The sequence below is a fragment of the Zosterops lateralis genome (genome assembly GCF_965231275.1).
Source record: "Zosterops lateralis genome assembly, contig: SUPER_6_unloc_1, whole genome shotgun sequence".
In the NCBI taxonomy this organism is placed as follows: domain Eukaryota; kingdom Metazoa; phylum Chordata; class Aves; order Passeriformes; family Zosteropidae; genus Zosterops; species Zosterops lateralis.
The window spans coordinates 2,651,678-2,670,540 of NW_028154616.1; the positions used below are offsets into that span (position 1 = coordinate 2,651,678).

Sequence of the window (18,863 nt, forward strand, 5' to 3'; positions counted from 1 at the left end):
ATGGCCATACAGTGTGGTAATGTAATGAAGTAAAGATGGTAATAATCAAATGCCTAGGGCAAATGCTAATATGCATTTAATCACACAGCATGAAGCCATTTGTCACTACAGTTGAATGCATGTGTACATAAAATACATGAGTCACGTCCTTATTGTTATAGTATAACAGCATCAATTTCACACTATCACTTTACCACAATAACAACTGCAGGCTTTGATATTAACTAAAACACCCAAACGCCAGAAGTGCCACCCAGAGCAATATCTTACAAAAATTGCCTGGAAATATCTTCCCTCTGCTATTTAACTTCACACATTCCAATAGTGCATGTGTGCAGAATTTGATAGTATTTCTCTACAAAACCCCCTTCAGGTACATTTTTGCAACAGTCTGAGTTTCTTTTTTGAAACAGGGTAATTTATGGCATTTCAGTATAGGCTGGATCAGTTTTTGAGATTGTTTCTACCTTAATAAATAATAATTGATTTTATTTGTTTGTTTATCAGTACTTACTTACACACAAGGAGACAAAACATCTGCTCCAACATAACCTAAGATGTTTGCAAATGCTGCCTCCAGAAAAAATTACACTGAAGCATAAATTTTAAATTCTGTGCTTGGTGAAACTCCAGAATGAAAATACTAATGGACAAAGTTTTCCTGCTTAAACCTAATAACTTCTTATTAAAAGGATGGCCATAAAAATATACCTCTCCTCACCAGATGCAGACACACAAGTTATAAGATCAACACCATCACCTCTGTGCTTCAGATGCAGCCCACTAAAATTTACATTTTACCTGTTAGAAACATTTTCATGACTATTTGTAAAAAACTGCTCAGAAGTTTATGCAACTGAAATGAATTCATCTGGGCACAGAGTGTACCTAATACACCCACACACACAGTTGTGCCCAGTCAAGAGTTAGGATTTAAATCTAAATATTCTGAGTTACTCTGTGGTCAAGATGTTATGGTGCTGCTGTGGAACCACCAAGTCAGATTACTGGGTAACAAGTATAATCCAGACTTTTGTCATGTTCAACTAAAGAGTATGAAACACTGTTTGCTTTTACATAAAATTATTTTAAAAAATATTTATACAGAAAAATGGCACAGTATGACCGAATTTTATACAAACTGTAAGTATTATATATAAGTAAATAATCCCCCTTCACAGGATAAGACTTCCCTTATGATCATTGAAGACTGAAATACAGGATCTGCCTGTTTGATAAACAAAACAATAAGCCTTACATACATTTTAACTATCCAAGGAAATGTCTACTGATACTGTTCAAACACCTTCTTGTATCGGAGAGAACTAAAAGCAGATTTGTCTAGAATCCATTGTTATATATAGAAACCAAAACCTACATAAATCCTTAAGTTCTGATATAATTTTCTGAAGTCATAGCTCAGAAAACAAGCAGCCAGTGGTACCAAAGGAGCATAAAATCCCAGACTCCATGATTCTGCTAGGAAGAGCTCAGAAAGAACTAGGAAAACAAATCAGATTCATCATTTTCCAGATTCCACATATCAAGTCTGTCTCACACAAGCCAGGTGGGATTCCTGAAGTATAAGAAAACCTACTGGCATCCAGTGCCATAAGATGTGGCCTGTGAAACCACTGAGAGCATGGCCTCTGTAAAGACAACTACAGAAAAGACATCCAGAGTAAGTCCAGAGTAAGCTACATTTTTTAAGAACCATTGCTCAGAACCTCTATGTAAAGGTTGAGGTGTATTTTACTGACATGTATTTTACTAGGTCTTAAATTTCTTGGGCTCAATTTGATTTAAAAAATAATAATTTTTGAAGGCAGCTATTTCCTTGTCACTATTGGTGCTTTTTCCCCCCCCCCTACTTTAAATCCAGAGATTTCCTGTAGGTAGGATTATTGATTTTTAAACTTCTACAGTCTGAAAAAAAAATTTAATGCAGTTCTGTTTGTTCTTGCCTGAAGTTTGATCCTTCAATTTAGAGACTGATAGACAAATGTTATTTTTTCATTTTCTCCTCCATCCCACACCTTCCTACAAGATTTATAAGACCTTAGTTAGGAAAAGCAGCAAACTGTGTGCACCAGACATCAGCCAAACCCGAGCAGCTCACTGGATTTCCCACCCAGAGTCCACCTGTACAGCTCCAGAGGTGCAACTCTTTGGAGCTGTGAAAGAGTCACGGTGCCAGGAGCTGATTTTGGGATCCAGAGGGCTAAAAGTGGTGCCATGAGGGGCAAACTCCAGATCACAGGGTGTAACACACCCTCCTCAGTGAGCTGTGCTGGGTTAAATCTCTGGTTTGTCTCCTTTGAGATCGTGTCTTTTGGCAGTTCTTTGGGGTTTTAGCTGGGAGTGGCCCCATTCACACACACAAATGAAAGGAAACAAGCTAAACCTCCCACAAGAATGCAGGTTCTCAGAAAGGCAGTGATACTTCTAACAATTCCAGAAATTACATCTCTGGATACAACACAGGGCTGTCTAACAAAAATTCTTCCTTCCTAAAAGGGGATCTGCCATGCAACTTATATTTCAAAGATGTCCTTCTACAGTTTTATTAAAAATAGCACTGTATTTACTCATTGTCACCTGCAATTATGATGATCTACAAATCATTATAGAATCACACAAGACAAAAAAAAAATTTTCCTTTGCAGTCCTCAAGAACTTTAGTTCTTTAAAGACTCTAGTTCTAAAACTTTAGAAGTTAATCACTTTTCAAAAATCCCCAAACTTTTCAGTTTCAAAACTATATTGCCAATCTTATAAGACAATTTGTTCCAAAGGCTAAGATCAATACACCAGTGCTGTTATGTTCATTTACAAACAATTACGTTCTTCTTAAAAACAGGACACCAAGATGTGGACTCTTTAAAAAGACTCAAAACCAGAAACAATAAGAATTTAATATTTTGTATTTTTGTAGACCAATCATATAAAATCAAAAATCATTTGAAGGAGGGATGAGGCAGACTTGTGGCTTTTGAATGCAGAGGATGATATGATTTTTAAAAATTTTACAGTAAATCAGATAGCATTGTCAATGCAAAGTTCTTATTTTAAAGGACTGCTTTATACTAATTTTATTATAAATATTGTTTTATACTAAAGTTCCATCAAATTTTCCCTTATTCCTACATTATATAAGCACACACAATGCAGGAACACCTGTCCCAGGCCATGTAAAAGTCTTCCTACCTCACTGCCTCATCAATAACAAACAAAAATCCAGTTAAAATTCTCTTCTACTGAATTAAACTGAACAGTAATTCTCTTTCTTGACTTTGCAACTATGGGATTTTTAAATCTGTTCTGAGCACAAATTTGGATTGACTGTTGCTCTTTATCCCATAAGAGTCAAGTGTGTGTAATTTATGCTGGGACAACACACCTTTGGAGACCAGACTGTTTTTCAGGGCTTTTCTGGAGAACATTCTCCAGCCTTTTACTGGTGCATTAATACTACTTTGCTGCCCTACTCTCAATAAGTAGCTCTATCTACCCTTTTCCATGTTCTTCCCTATCTTTTGAGTTAATATTTTTAGTAGCTTACCTTAACAACACTGGACAGAATCATGCAGAGGACTCGTGAGAGAAATTCTGAAACAGACAGGGTATAAAACACAAAGCCTTTTAGTAAAGGAACCAAAGATGATGTTTTTTGCCACTCTGGCAGCTGAAGACTTAAAATAACAGATGAACTCCATATAAGAGATACCTACAATTCAGCACAGCTTACCCAAGGCAAAGATTTGTGAACATGCTCGTGTTTCTTGTTTTCCAAAGATAAAGTAGCCCTAGTCACACCAATATGTCCTTATCTCTGGTACCAGCAGTTTCTGGCCTCAAATCAAAGGCATTTGTTTAACCTTTAGGTAAGTGTAAAGATTTGAAGGGTGGAAGCTGTACACTTGTTCTGAAGTTACCTTCCCCAAGTTGTGTCCTTTTGGGGTGGGAGACCAACAATGGCCCTATAAGACAGCAAAACAATTGTCCTTAAAAACCTGCTTTGGAATCTTAGCTGACAAAACCACCATCAGATAGCAGCAATCTGAAACAATCTGCTGGATGACATGATGCTTTTTAAAGTTTCAGATTTAAGGGAATTGTGGGAAAAGCATTAAACAACTCTCAGCTGCTAGAAGCCTCAAATTTTCTTTGTCAAGAAGCAATGGATCTTAGTTGGCTGCTTTGCCTTTCCCAATTTCCTAGAAGGTTTTAAGTGGATTTTTGAACTTTTTCTTCTTCTTCTTCTTTTCTCCACATTTCCAGCTCTGTTTCAACATGTGAATAATTTAAAAAAAAAAAAAAAAAAAAAAAAAAAAAAAAAAAAAAAAAAGGAAAGCTGAACAACACATTCCTGAAATCCTGAGAAGAGCAAACTGATGACCCAGAAAGCATACGGGTAAGTCCCTCTGAGAGCCTTTTTTTATTCAACCTGCAATACTTCATGTCGATGTGATAACAGGGGCTCCAAGCAATTACTGCACTGCTCCAAACCAGCTCCTGAGATCACAAAGCAGTAGAGATTACTCCCATCAAACACAGACCTATAGCAAATGTAGACGACGGGTGAAGTTTTAAACAATTTTGTCGGTTGCCCCAAAGTCTGTGTTAGCTGCCTGTTGGATTATGGATGAAATTTAAAAACTGGAGCTGCTTGCCCAAGTACTGCATTGCTTGGGATCTGCATTTTTGCCCCCACTACAAGAGGTTCCCTTCAGAAATCTGAATTCTTTTGATGAAAACATATAATCTTTCACAAGCTAGCCAGCATGTTCCACAAACATGTGATTAAGTTTTCCTATCATATAATTTGGTTAGTAGGGCTAACACAGATATATATTATCAGAATCCTCACTTTCTGTAATCAAAAAATAATTACATATTATACTGTATTTGTCTTTTATAGGACATTACTATAGTAAGACCATAAATAATAACTGAAGATCTTTTTCAACCGCAAGTAAAATATTACTAATAAATTAGTAAAAGATATCTTAACTCACTTCAGCTCAAATTAAAAGAGGAAACCATAAACAGCAGCACTTTGATTAAGACTGTAAAACTGTTTTCTGCTTACAGCTCGTCTGTATGTGGGATTAAATTCTCCTCCCCAGCCTTTCCATCCGAACACTTCCCAGTATTTAGCCGGCATCCTCTTAGCTATTAGTACAGAGACATTAAGTGCTGAAGGGACTAACAGAAGTCGAGTCTACCCGAATTTTACAGGCACGGAATAAAACCAGAAGCGTTCCAGCGAGCCGAGGAGCAGTTTGTGCCCGTTTCAAACACCATGCTGCCACCTAGTCGACACCCACCTGAACTGTGCTGTCCTGGAGGCGCCGCGGCCACAGCCACAGCCACGGGATAAAAACACGACTGTTTCCCAAAAAAAAACAGTGCAAGGCTAAGTTAGAAGCACTGAGAGCTCCACCGAAATTCCCTGTCCCTGCCCTGCCAGCACGAAGCACAACTGCAGCGCCCCAGGCTCGTATTTGCAGTGCTGCCAAAAAAGTGGATGTGCTCAGGGAGCACCCCAAGCTGCTCCTGGTTTGTAGTTGAGGCTGTGAAATACCTCTACCAAGTGTAAACAAGGAAATAATTAGTGCCACCGAGTAGGGGATCAGTCCAAAATAATATGAGCGATTAACAGAGTGATGCTGTGTCAGCAAGTTCGGGCACTACTGATATTTAACCTCTTACCAACACTTGGGGAGTATCAACTTTATATCCAGAAAGAACTGATTTCCCTGATGGCTGGTTTGTTTCCTTTTTGTATCCTCTCTCTCCCTTTAAATGTGTCTGACAAGTATCACTTTTTCCTCCACAAACCATTCCTCAACACAACTTATGTTAACATTGCTATTAAATATTTGGTATCCCTATGATTAAACTTCAAAAGGAATTATGTTATCTCAGTGGGGCACAATGTATGAAAATTGTGTCTTTGCTGCCTGAGCACCATAATGTCAATATTAGTGACAAAAAAAAAAAAAAAATCGACTCTCATCATAGGAAAACTGTCCTAATTTTTTATGACTGCATCTCACTCTAGGTTAAAGCAGGGATGTCTCTGCAGCACCAGGTTTGGAACAGCTCCCACAGGAGGCTGAGAATGGCAGAAGGCAAGGAGCAGCCTTGCTCCAGAACACAATGTTTTATGTCTCCTCTGCACAGCACAGAACCCTAGAACAGCAGAGACTGCAGAGAGCAGGCAGGAGCTCCCCTCCTCCTTTGGGCACCCAGCCTGACACGGGATTTTTGCAGGACAGAAGGCAAGATGCGTGAACTTTCTTAAAAATCCATTAGAAGACCATAATTACATTACATTGGGATAAAAACTTGAATGCAAAAGGCAGAAGAAAGAAAAAAAAACAAAACAGGCACACCTTTAAGATGACACAAATATTCTGAACATGGTACTTTTAGAGCTCTTTTTCATGTCAGCCTTCACCATGAACATGAAAGATATGAACGAGCTCTTACTAGAAATCCTCAGTAAATGCGGACCTCTTATGTATTTGTTCTAATTCTTAAGGGAACAATAAATTAAAACTTCCCTAATTTTGCAGCTCAAAGCACTCTACTGTTGTCTACACATTTAGCTTGGGGGTTTTTTTAGCTAAAACATACATTGCCACAGCACTGACAGAGATGTCCCAGGCGTTCACATATTTTCCTCACAGACCTGTGGTGGGACAAAATTGATATTTCCAGAGGCGAGCATATGATCAGTTAGTATTATTAAATTATATTATTAAATTAGTATTTCCGGACTCTGCATGGGGCATTCCATAAACAATCCCATAAACATGAAAAGCAAGACACTAAACTCTATACATGAAAAACAAGGAAAAACGCCACTTGGGACAGGCCCAAGATATTATGAGCACTGTGGCCACCCAGGCCTAGATAGAAAACTGCTTTATTGCAAAAAGACGAATAAAACTCCACACACCTTGTTTTCCCCAGTTCCAGGGGGGAAGATTTTGCTTTCTCTAGTTCCAGGGGGAGGATTTTCCCCGGCAGCAGCAGCCCCGAGCCCTTGCCCCGCTGCAACGCCGCTCCCCTCAGCGCCCGGCGGAGCACGGGCAGGGCCAGCGCAGGGCCGTGTAATGGCACCAATTCCGCCTTGTCCTGGGACAGTGAGGGCAGGACGCCTCGCCCTGCCCCGTGTAGGCGCATATCTCCCTGGAAGGAGCAGTATTCCCAAGCCCCTGCTCTTTTCCCAGCCCCGGGGCCCTCAGGCTCGGTGCGCTGAGGGAGCGCAGGGCGGGATGGGCGCCCTGAGGGCTTTTTGTGCTGGGCTCCCCTCAGAGCCTCAAAGTACAGAAATGCAGTTTATATACCCCAAATCCTTCACTTTGCCCTCTGGTGACACCATGTAAATTCGTTTTAAAGTGTACGGAAGCCAGACGACCATTTCAAGACACACCCGACGCTTTTTTCTCATCTCACACGTCCCACTACGTGGTTGTGAGTGGAGGAGTGTTTTGCCCCAAGTTTGTATTACTTTTTGGGTTGGTTTTGTTTGGGGTTCAGGCTTTTGGACATAATAAATGAGATTTGTCTATTTGGCTTTGTTTAAGCCATGACAATACCGTTCAATTTTATGGCTGATTAAAATGCACATAACACTAAGGAGGTGATTTCAGTTTTGGGCTGTACACAGCCCAACTTTATTGGAACACATGTGGTAAGCAAACTGCTTCGTAACAAAATCAACATTTCCAAAGCACTCAAGTTGTAAAAGACATATTACCTGAAAGAACATTATTAAAATAAAAGCAGAAGGGTGATGATGATGAGGCTCAGAACTGTACTCTAAGTCAAAATAATTAGTCATTAAAACTTTGTTTTCTTGGCTGGCCGGTGTCGTCAATACAGAATACAAAAGGAATATTCTCAGAATGGTTTGTCGAACTCTGCTTTGCAACATTCATAGAAAACGCAAAGAGAATTAAAACTGAAAGTATTATATCCAGCATTTTTTTAAAATAGTGCTATATAATGAAACACCACAACATTTTAAAGTTTCATTCAGAACAATTTCAAAACTCTATGCTGTTAGTTGTTGCTTAGGTACTAACCATAGTGTCAGCATATGACTTTACCAAGCCAAACTTAATATCCATTATTATAATTATCGACCTATCATTAATAAATCAATGCTGCATGGAAGAAGGGCTAGACGTAGGAGGAAGAAAGAGGATACAAAGTCATACAAGTCAGGCAAAGCATAGGAGAAGTATAATATGAAAATAAGTGCTATAATAAAAAAAAATAATGTAGGAAGTTATATATGGCAAGAGTTTATATTTTACATGGGATGCAAGCCAAAGTCATCTAATAATTGGCTGTTAGAATCCATTAATTTTGCCTGATCAAACTTGAGAGAGGTAAAAAAAAATGAGATAAAGAACATGATAAATAAATAGATTTCCAGCAATTATTTTGTTTCCTGGACAATAGGGAATAGAGCTGACTTGCAGAAATACATATTCTATTCTAAAGAAAACAAAACATAAATCTGAAGGCAATATAGAAAACTGTTTTATGTATTTTCCTGTCTGTGCTAAAATTCAAATATAAATGTACAAAACAGTTGGTTTTTATTTAAGCTGGTTTGTATTTCACTGGATTATTGTCATCAAATGATGCTTTTATGCATCATTTCCTTAAGTTTTATGTTGTCGGTGTCTTTCAGTAAAATCCACAGCACATAATTATGCATATTTCATGTTACGCATAAATCACACTTTATGGAAAAATAATATAGCCACTATGGAATGAGTTGCCTTTTTCCCCAAAAAAATCCTGCAATTTACTTGGCAAATCTTGAAATATTAATTTGAAACAACAATACCTGGAATTGTAGTATTTTCCAAAGCACAAGTCAGAAAGAATCCCTCAGCAGAAGTCTTTAAATTGGTCATCTGGATCTCCCAGACAGGGACAGAATTTGGACTGTCACCAGTAGAATGAGACTTATTCCTGCCAAGGCCACAGCTGGGAGCTAAAAACCCACTGGAGGAGAGGGCTGACCCTCCGACTGGAGTCCACAGACAAATGGAAACAGATCAGCACATATTGGCTGCAGCAGCTGCTGGAAATTATAATGTTTGTGACTCAACACAGCTCTCCAATCTTCAAAATGCACTTGGCAGTGTAAGTAGATTAAAATATTAAGCAAACCTTCATCATCCCTCTAATGATTTTCACCAGGGATTTGAAGTGCTAATCATGCAAGTGTGTACTTAAAAAGAAAAAAAAAATCCATTTTTTGAGGAAAAAACAAGTTAATTTTAAAATCCTCAGGTTTCATCTCAAATCTGCATCCACCTTTATTGTAAACACCTGCTTTAGATCGTGTGCCCAGTTTATAACTACAATGCGTACTTGATAGTGAAACATGCCAATCAAATGTGTGTTTCAGTAAATTTCTTTCTCAGCAAAGTGTTATTGCTAAATTTAACCCAAATTCAATTAATTTGTACTTAAAACCAACAGTATCACTGTTGAGATATTTCATACAACATTAACGTGACATTTCTTTAGCAATTTCGGAGTCCATCAAATCCTATTTTTAGGAACTAATATTTGTAGTTGTATCAGTTATTGATGTATTGATTGAATTTGGTTGCTTGTTTTAAAGTTCCTTATGTACAAACATAACTCTGGGGTAATTTGAACATAGCCCACCAAAGAAAACATTAACTTTGTATTTTCACTTTAAGTTATTTTAAAATTAAGAGAATGGAACCACAAATCCTTACAGGTAATACAATTGGTATTAGTTTAGTTTAGTTTAGTTTAGTTTAGTTTAATAACCACCAGATACACTTTTAAACTGTATATATTAATACTTCTACATTCTTGAAGTTATGGCCTGATAGGAGTTTCACACAGAACTAAAAAAAAGCCCATACAGAAATGGCATTTAATGCTGAGCTTGCTTTAATGTGTTATACAAACAATTTAGAGATGGTGAAGATGTCCAAGTGAGAAAATGGGAACAGTTTTCCTACTTGGCTTGCATTTACAGAACTCCATTTTATTGTTCCATTCATAATATTTTTTCTGTATCTCTTTAGTATGATCAGACCAGACATCTGGAAGGAAAATTCCATTACAGATGGACTACGGGAAATGGACTCTTCTTCAGCCTTTCTCATTTGTCCCCAAAAAATTTTCCTATGTTCTTCTAAATTATTAACTACTGCGTTTAGACTGTTGCTTCTTAATTCAGCATTAGTTCTTTTTTGATGGTTTTTGACTAAGTAAAATGAGTTTATGAGAAATATATCTATAGAAGAAGAAATTGAAACACTTGTGGATTGAAATACTGTGAATGAGACCTACCAGAAATATTAAAAGAGCTAATCACTGGGATTCATTTTTGTCTTGGGATGCAATGGAAGATGTAAGCACAAGTGTATATTTTACTGCCATCTGTTCAAACTGGCTGGGGAGGTGTTTTCTTTAGCCCATTCCTCATAACTCCAGCAGGGAGGGGGCAGGTTAATGGGCCAGGTGTTAAAACCAAATGGAGAAACTTCCTTTTTTTTTCCATGACTCATCCTCCCTGCAGGGGATCTCTGCTGTTCATGGGCCATTCAGGCTCACTGCAGGGCTGATACAATTCCATCATCCCATGGGGAGATTCTCCACCCAGGGGGAGGAGCCCAGCATTCCTACCTGGATAAAACCTGGGATTCAGAACACCAGCACAGCCTGTTTGCACTGGACCTCCAGAGGAAGACCAGACCCATCTACAGCACCACTGGACCTTCAGAGGAAACTACACCCTTCAAGAGAATCATTACTTCAACAAAACCACATCTGTCACTCCAGGAGGACTTGATTGGACTGACACCAACACCCTGACCAACAGGGGGTCAGGTTGTATTCTGACTCTGTCAGTGTTTTTATTTTGTGCTACTGTATTTTTAGTTTAATTTTCCTAGTAAAGAACTGTTATTCCTATTCCCATATCTTTGCCTGAAAGCCTGTTAGTTTCACAATTATAATTTGGAGGGAGGGGGTTTATATTTTCCATTTCAAGGGAGGCTCCCTTCTTCCTTAGCAGACACCTGTCTTTCCAAACCAAGACAATTTTTTGAAAATAATTAACACAGCTGCCTGCAAATATCAAAATGGTAACAGAGGAAAAACAGGAATACAGCCCTGAAAGACACATTGCTCCTCTCCTGTTGGAATCAATTGTTCTTATAGATAATAAAAGATAACCTCTGAGACATTGTGTTGCACATGATATGGAAGAAAAGTAAAATAAAATATTATATTCTCTTCATGGAAATAATAAATACTCATCTCTCCCTCCCATGAGTCTGTAGGGCTTTCTACAATGTTTTTGTTACTTTTGCTCAAACCAAAATGTGGGGAAAGGAATGCAAAAGAGGGAATTTTATTTTTATTCATCATCCCTACAAACCAAAAACATGTTTGTGAACTCCTGCCTTTGATTTACAAATCAAATTTCAGTTTCCATGCTCTCAGTTCTTCCCAAAAATCTTCATGTGTTAGATCTCCTTAGAGCTGCTGTATTTTCCATGCTTGTTCCTCTGGACATCTCCTCTTTTTCTGAATTATTCCACATTCACATCAACCAACCAAGCAGTGATGGGTAATAAAGCTACATTGTTCTACCTGTTGCAGAAGCATTCCTGATCAAGAAATCAATTAAATGTATACTCACCCTGTAGCTTTTTGCTATCAATGATGCTGTTCACAAGCTGTGTACACAATGAGCTGCTTCACTGAACATTACTCACCATCCAAAAAATATTAACCCCTCCAAAAAAGTCTGGGTTTTTTTATGTGAACTCCTTTTTATTCTTCCTTACAAAAACATTTATATCACCTTATGGTTTTCTTACATTAAGGGTATAAACTGCACTCACACTCTCACTTGTGCAGGAAGTGTCATTTAATAAATAAAGAAATAATAATGCTTATGTGGGTCAAAAATCTGTCTTAAGAACATAATTCTGAACATCTATTTCTCAACTACCTGTGCCAATACCTTAAAATAACATATTGACCTGCTTTTCAAGTATAAAACTCTGTTCACACATATTCCTAGAATTACAAAATGGTATCAGATTTTTTTTAAATTAAATAAACATAAGAATACATATTTCTTATGCATTTAGCTCAAACAAAAAGGATTACTTTTTGACCACATAAAACCCTATAAATGCTAAAAAGGTATATAAAGCCTGTCACAATACTTCCTTGATATTTTTCTGGTATTTTTTAAAAATAGGTATGGGATTAAAAAAAAATATATATTGTTATTATAAACATAAAATTTCTTCTTTTTCTCTTAAAGGAAAACCAAAACTAGCAAAGTCAACGGATGATATTACTGGAAATAGCAACAGATCTAAAATTAGTATGTAATGAAATCTGAAAGACTTAAAAGGATTTAAGTCTCTTCCACTTTTGTTTTTCATAATTGTGTTGCACAAAATAAGCTGGTGTAAGAAATTAGAGGGAGGGGAAGAATCAGAGACTCTTTGGCTGACTGGATGCGTTACATTAATTTCTTAATATGTGAAGGAGTGTATTACTCCTCTAACAGCAATGGGAAATTAGTTTCTTTATTTCGTCATTAAGACTGTGGGAGGGAAATTAATTTTCTACTCTCGTTTTCAAAATTAATTGAATATATCTTTATTAAAGTGATAAATATGTACACATACTTTTTGGTTGAAAGAATTCTCTAAATTAATCCTAAACAGACATTTTCGTAGTAGTTTGGTAACACGTGGTCATCTTTTTTGTTTGTTTCACTTTGTGATGTTCTAAAAAACCCTGAGAAAAACAGATTCCCCAATGTAATAAAGATGTTTATAGAAAAAAAAATCATCTGAAAAGAGCCTTCAGAGAGTAATTTTAGTAGCATTAAATAGCACATTGTTTAATCTTCCTTGCTTCCTACTCTGTATTATTTTTGCTCCTATGTGCTTGCAGACTTCGTTGTGCACTTCAGTGTCTCTGCTTTCCAACACAGAGATAGATGCATAAAAAAGTGGTTTTGATTGCTTTTACAAGAAATTACAGTTCTTCAAAGCATCACCCACCGAGCTTGAAGTTGAGACAAAGTGCTTTGAGGTGCCTTCTTCTGCATATTGGTTCTTGGAGGAATTTACAGAGCATCCAAAAGTTGCTCACTTTGCTTCCTATGCCTACAGTTTTTATATCTGTTTGTATTGTAAATGTATTTCTTGTGGTGTACTTACACCATGGCATCATGAGCTTCTTTTATTTAGATTCTTCAATATTCTTTTGTGTAAATTCAGCCACCTCAAAGTAACCTTATGTCAGCAGTATTTTTATTTAGCCTTCCCTTGCATAATTGGTATACTCATTTTTGTAACATCTTTCTTATACAAAATACTAAATCACAAGCATTTTTCTAGAGAACTTGGAACAGTTCAGCATGGGGGGAAAAAAAGCAAACTGCTGATGTCAATGTTGATTCCACCACAGCAGAATCTAAGAGCTTATAAAGGAAAGTCAAACCTGCCAGGCCTTTAAAACCATCATATCCTTCATGTACTTGTGGTCTAGAGGCTCAAAAGAGCAAGAAAATTCATAACAGATTCATAACAGAATCCTAAAACTTAATTTTCCTTGTGTGCCTTAAATGCATTTAACAGAGAGCAGAATTTCTCATCCCATGTTCAATGACAATTAAAAGTCCATTATTCCATTGGGCCTCTGTCTCCCTACACAAATAAGCAGACAGGCCCAAAACTCCATCAACACATAGGTGATTTAAATTTCATTTTTTGTTTTTGAGCTCAAATGCTCAGCTTTTCAACTTCCACCATCTTTCACACTATTTACTGTAAGATCTTTTTCTTAGAGAAAAATCTAAGAAATAAATCTAAAAAAATAAATTTCTGAAATTGAACTGCACTTGCTATAAACCCAAATTCATGGTATGAAAAGAAAAAGTAGGATACAGTAAATAATTAAGCAATGGGGTGAAATTCAGCTGATACCCTTACTAGAAGTTAAGAGGAAGCTCTTGTTTGTTTTAAAAAAAACCAAAAAACATCTTTATTATGGACACAAAGAGTATAGGGATTAAATATGCAAGATTTATGTTGAACAAAAGCAAGACTGTCTCAGAAACATTCACACACCATGATTCAACCCACTTGTTTAATCCTTCCCACAGGAATAGCTCTTCTCTTTCAAAACTGCCAATCATAAACTTACAAAATGCACCTGGGAAAAAGAGGGAGAACGAGTTATTCACTTGCTTATATAATTTTCTGCTTTATCACTAGCTTATTAAGAAAAAAATTAGAGTGAGTCCACAGAGCATCTTCATTAATACATTAATCATAATTTACAAAGACAAAATAAAATGCATCTTTGTCCAGAGAAACAATTTAACATTAATGTTTAGAGATGAAAAAAGTTTCAACTCTTTCTCCTCTTTAGGGGAGCATGAAGAAGCAGAACAACAGGAAGTCTGGGTAAAAATTAAGCAGCAGACAAGATCTCAACCACCTGAGGAAATGAGTGAATGGTGAAATAATCAAAGCGTCACCAAACCCCATGCTCCTTAGAGAAGGAAGTGTATGAGCCACATCAAAATTAAGATGGCCCCTTCAGTTGTGGAAGCTCCTTCCAATGTGAGAGACTGGAGCCTGTTCCAGCTGCTCACTGCTGTTTTAATTGCAACATATATTTATGGAGAAGGCTGTTGAAGGCCCTGCCAGCCTCCATGTCACACAAATTCCTTCTGTCACAGGCACAGCAAACCCCACCACATTAAGTCTCTTCTCCCAAGATGACTTTTTAAATTAAAAATGAAAAAAAAAAAAAAAAAATTGCTCCCTAAGATCCAGAAGGAAGAAAATTCCAGAAGACTTTTCATATCCAACTCTGCAATCTCCAGATAAAAAAAAAGAAATAAAGGATTTTATAGAAAGCATCCTCAAACCATCTTGAGCCAGGGCTGAGTAATGTGGAGGACTGTACCCCCGAACAGGACACTGACAGAGTGGTGCACCCAGCCCGCCCTTGGAGGGATACAAAGGTTTGAAAGAGTTTATGTTAATTTCTGTTCTGTGATTGGTTGTTATGGTTCTGCAGTTCTCCCTTTCTATTGGTTCAGTTTCGATCCCCTAATTTGTTTATTAGCCTCCCCCCTGATTGGCCAAAAGTTTTGATTCTCAATCCCATTTGTTAAAAAAGTTTCCCAACTATACCTGATTGGTTGTCCTGTAAAACCCCACCCCCTCCCTGGGAGCATAAAATCCCTGCAGTTGGACCCATTCGGGGTCTTCGAGTCTTCAAGCCCTCGAATAAAGAAGATTTTCGGAGATCATCCCTGGCTCCTGTCTTTCTTCGGCGCTGCCTGAGACCTGCCTCAAGGAGCTGCTTTAGCAGCAAAGCCTGGAAAGAGCTGCCAGGCTTTAACCTCACAAAAGAGCAATCACTTTCTGAGGTGCCTGTGCCACCTGGGCTGGGGCTGCCCTGTTAAGGGCAGCTTGCCGGGGAAGGTCACGGCCCTTGAAGACCCAGCGAGGGACCGGTGCGGGTCGTGACAGAGTAACCTTCTCCAATATACACCAAGAGCTTTGTATGAATGTGACAACATAAGGTTCTCCTAAAGCACAAGTCAATTAATTGCTTGCTCACCTGCCCAGAGTAATACAGATTATGTTCCTAAGAAGGAACTCGCACTAAGCATTAGAGTTTGGCATCCACGTTTGATAGAAATGTCAAGAGTTGTATATACACCTGAGACGTAGTCACTAAAACTGTTCTGCTGGAAACAAAGAGGGATCCATAAAGCAAAAAGAGACAGAATTTTGCTGGTACTCTCTGTAGGGAAAGTGCTGAACTACATTTTCTGCATATTTTCTTAAGTAGAGGGACTATTCAGGCAGCTTGTAATCACTGATCTTAATAACATTTTTCAGAAAAACTTCTGTCTAGTCTACAAGTGTTTTTAGAACCAGCTTTTACAACACAGCAAAGAATGACTGCATCCTCAACAGAGCAGTGCTGGCTTTGCCTCACACATGTGGAATTCTCTCATCTGGACTAAAACTCCCCAAACTTTCATTTGATTACTTCTTCAAAATCAGTAATATTCACTTCACTCTTTATATGGGTGTAATGGTCATTTACATTTGGTCATTTGATCGGAAACTGTAATCATCAGTCACTTTCCAGAAAAATGTAATCAATATAAATCAATATAAAAAAACCAGCAAAATATGCAGGGGAAAAAAAATACATGAAAACCAGTATAAATGTGATCTATTATCAACCCTCATAACCATTCCATCTGCTTAGATAAAAGCAGCTCTCTCAGTTATGTTAGAACATAACATAACATATTCACCACTGTAAATAAGTTGGATCTTTATATGTCTAACAAAAATTTAAAAATCCTTTTCTCACTGTAAGTCTTCGAGCAACTCTCCCACAAGTTCCTTGTGGATCAACCAAATCCATACCAAATAGAAACTGCCTGTATCACAGCAACAAACACAAAGTTTACAAATACATCCCCACAGCTACCACAGTAAGTGCCAAGCATAATAGAAACATCAATATATTTTGCGTTAGTGCACGTCAGAAGCTGCATCGCTGCTGCAGCTGAGCAGGATTAAAACACAGCCAAAGCTGCTACATCACTTCACCTCCAAACAACTCACAACCTCGATTTTGTTAGAAGATGAAACCTTTCCAAGACACGGCTTTGTCTTCTTTGCTTTGATGACAGATCCTCAGCAGGAACATTCCAAATTTTAAACAAGAGTGGCACAGGAGAAAGCTGAGAAGCCGCCCCACAGCTCCCTCTATTGTGAGCCAGGAAGGGAAATTGGTTAAGACCAAGATATCAACTCCACAGAGAAATGGGTTACTGAGGTAAGCAAGAGAATCAAAACAGAACAAAACAAAACAAAAAAAACAAAGAAACAAAAAACAAACAAAGAAACAAAAACCAAAAAAAAAAAAAAAAAAAAAAAAAAAAAAAAAAAAACAACAACAAAAAAACTAAGGAGCTAAATAGAACCCCAAAAATAGAAACCCAAGACCTCAGAGAAAGCTGAGATTAAGTGGAAACATCAGAGCTCTGGCTTTGCTAGATGGCAGTATCACAGAGTCAGAGGGTGGCTGAGGCTGGGAGGAGGTCAGTCACTGAGTCTGTCCCATCCCCAAGAAGGGACACTACTGCCAGCTTTGTGTATCTCCACGAACAGAGACTCCACAACGTCTCTGGGCAACCTGTGCCAATGCCCAGCCACCTCCTCAGCAAAAAGAAAATTTCCTCACGTTTAGAAGGAACCTCCTGTGTTACAGTTTGTACCAGTACCCTCTGGTCCTGTCCCTGGGCAGAAAGCCTGGCTCCAGCTCCTCTATGTCCTCCCCTTATCCATGAGGCTGCCCCACTCCTTGAGACCAAGAACTTTTGTCCTTGCCCAGTGACCTTAAATACCAAACCCAAACGGGCTCATTTCACTAATCAAAAAGTAGCTCACCCAAACACAAGAAAACTGTATCAAGAAAAGCCAGAAGCAGATTTTCATCACAGGTCTTGACATGTTTTTTTTACCCTAAGTTTTAAATGAACCAACTCCTGGTGACAGTTTTCCAGAAACCATTTTGTGGAATGCTCACATCAGGACATTTATGTAGACAACTCACAACCTGATAGTCTTTCCCGTGGCAAAAAAAAAAAAAAAAAAAAAAAAAAAAAAAAAAAAAAAAAAGTTTGGTCTTATTAAACTTGCTGCATCCAAAAAAATTTTGAGCAACTGACAATGCAGAATTTTAATCCCGTTAGATGAGCAGAGTTCTCAGTGCCTGCAGTGGGAGCTGAGAGCACTGGGCCCATTACTGAAATCAGAATGGTTGTTTGTGTCCCCTTCAGCACTGGGGACATTTCTATTCCCTTTCAAATAAGTACAAAGGCAGCTGCATGTGAAGCTAAGCCCTGAAAGGTTTTTACTGATCCTCTGTAAGCATTTTTAGTTGAATGACTTTCCCATAGAGATTAGAATATTATGACAGTAGCCAACTTTATTAATTGCATGTAGAATTACTTTTGTTATTTATGTGTTATTACAAGTGTCTGTGATTATTTCTGACCTATACAACTTATCTCACAGTGCAGTGGTTAATAACAAATATTTAAATTATGTGTAGGCTATCTCAAAATATTTTTGAAAAACCATGCCTGAAACTTCAGTTTCATTCTGAAACTTCAAAACTGGCATTAATCTATCAACCTGACCCTAAAATTGTAGTTATTTTGCTACTAACCCCCTAATTTTTTTCATGTTTCCTGCTGTTCCCCCTATGCTGCCATAAGATATTTGTGCTAGAATTTTATTTTTTCAATTGGAAAAAATCACTAGCACTCTTCTGAAGGAGAAAAGCTACAACTTCAGCAGAAGTAAATCAGCTAAATTCAATTTTTAATTGAAAAGAATCTCATGATGAACATTTAAAAGACTCCATCATGTCTTCTTTGGATGCAGCAATAGCCTCAGCTAAAAATGAAGTGATTTGTGCATCTGAATTCGAGGCACATTTAAAATACTCTTATGACGTCATTAAAACAGTAATGTTGATTCCAAGTAAAGATTTACTTGATTATAGGTTTGTCAAACAACATTTTATTATATTTTATTATTTAGTATATTTGTTATTATATTGTTTATTTGTATTTTTTTATTTATTATATTTTTAATTAGACCAACCAATTTAACTGAAAAACAAGGAAGTTGTAAAGAACACCAGGCTGTACCCAAAAAAGAAGCTATCTTTTTCCAATATGGTCT

The 18,863-nt window shown here is 37.5% G+C and overlaps 1 protein-coding gene across 1 annotated transcript in view; it reads right to left on the bottom strand.

The window, feature by feature from the left end:
* The window catches only part of CCDC73 (coiled-coil domain containing 73), a 74,454-nt gene that overhangs the window by 50,915 nt on the left and 4,676 nt on the right, over window positions 1–18,863 (bottom strand). The window contains exon 2 of the mRNA XM_083885370.1: window positions 3,563–3,609. Within this exon, the coding sequence (XP_083741496.1) occupies window positions 3,563–3,609 (47 nt within the window). The remainder of the gene's footprint in view (window positions 1–3,562; window positions 3,610–18,863) is intronic.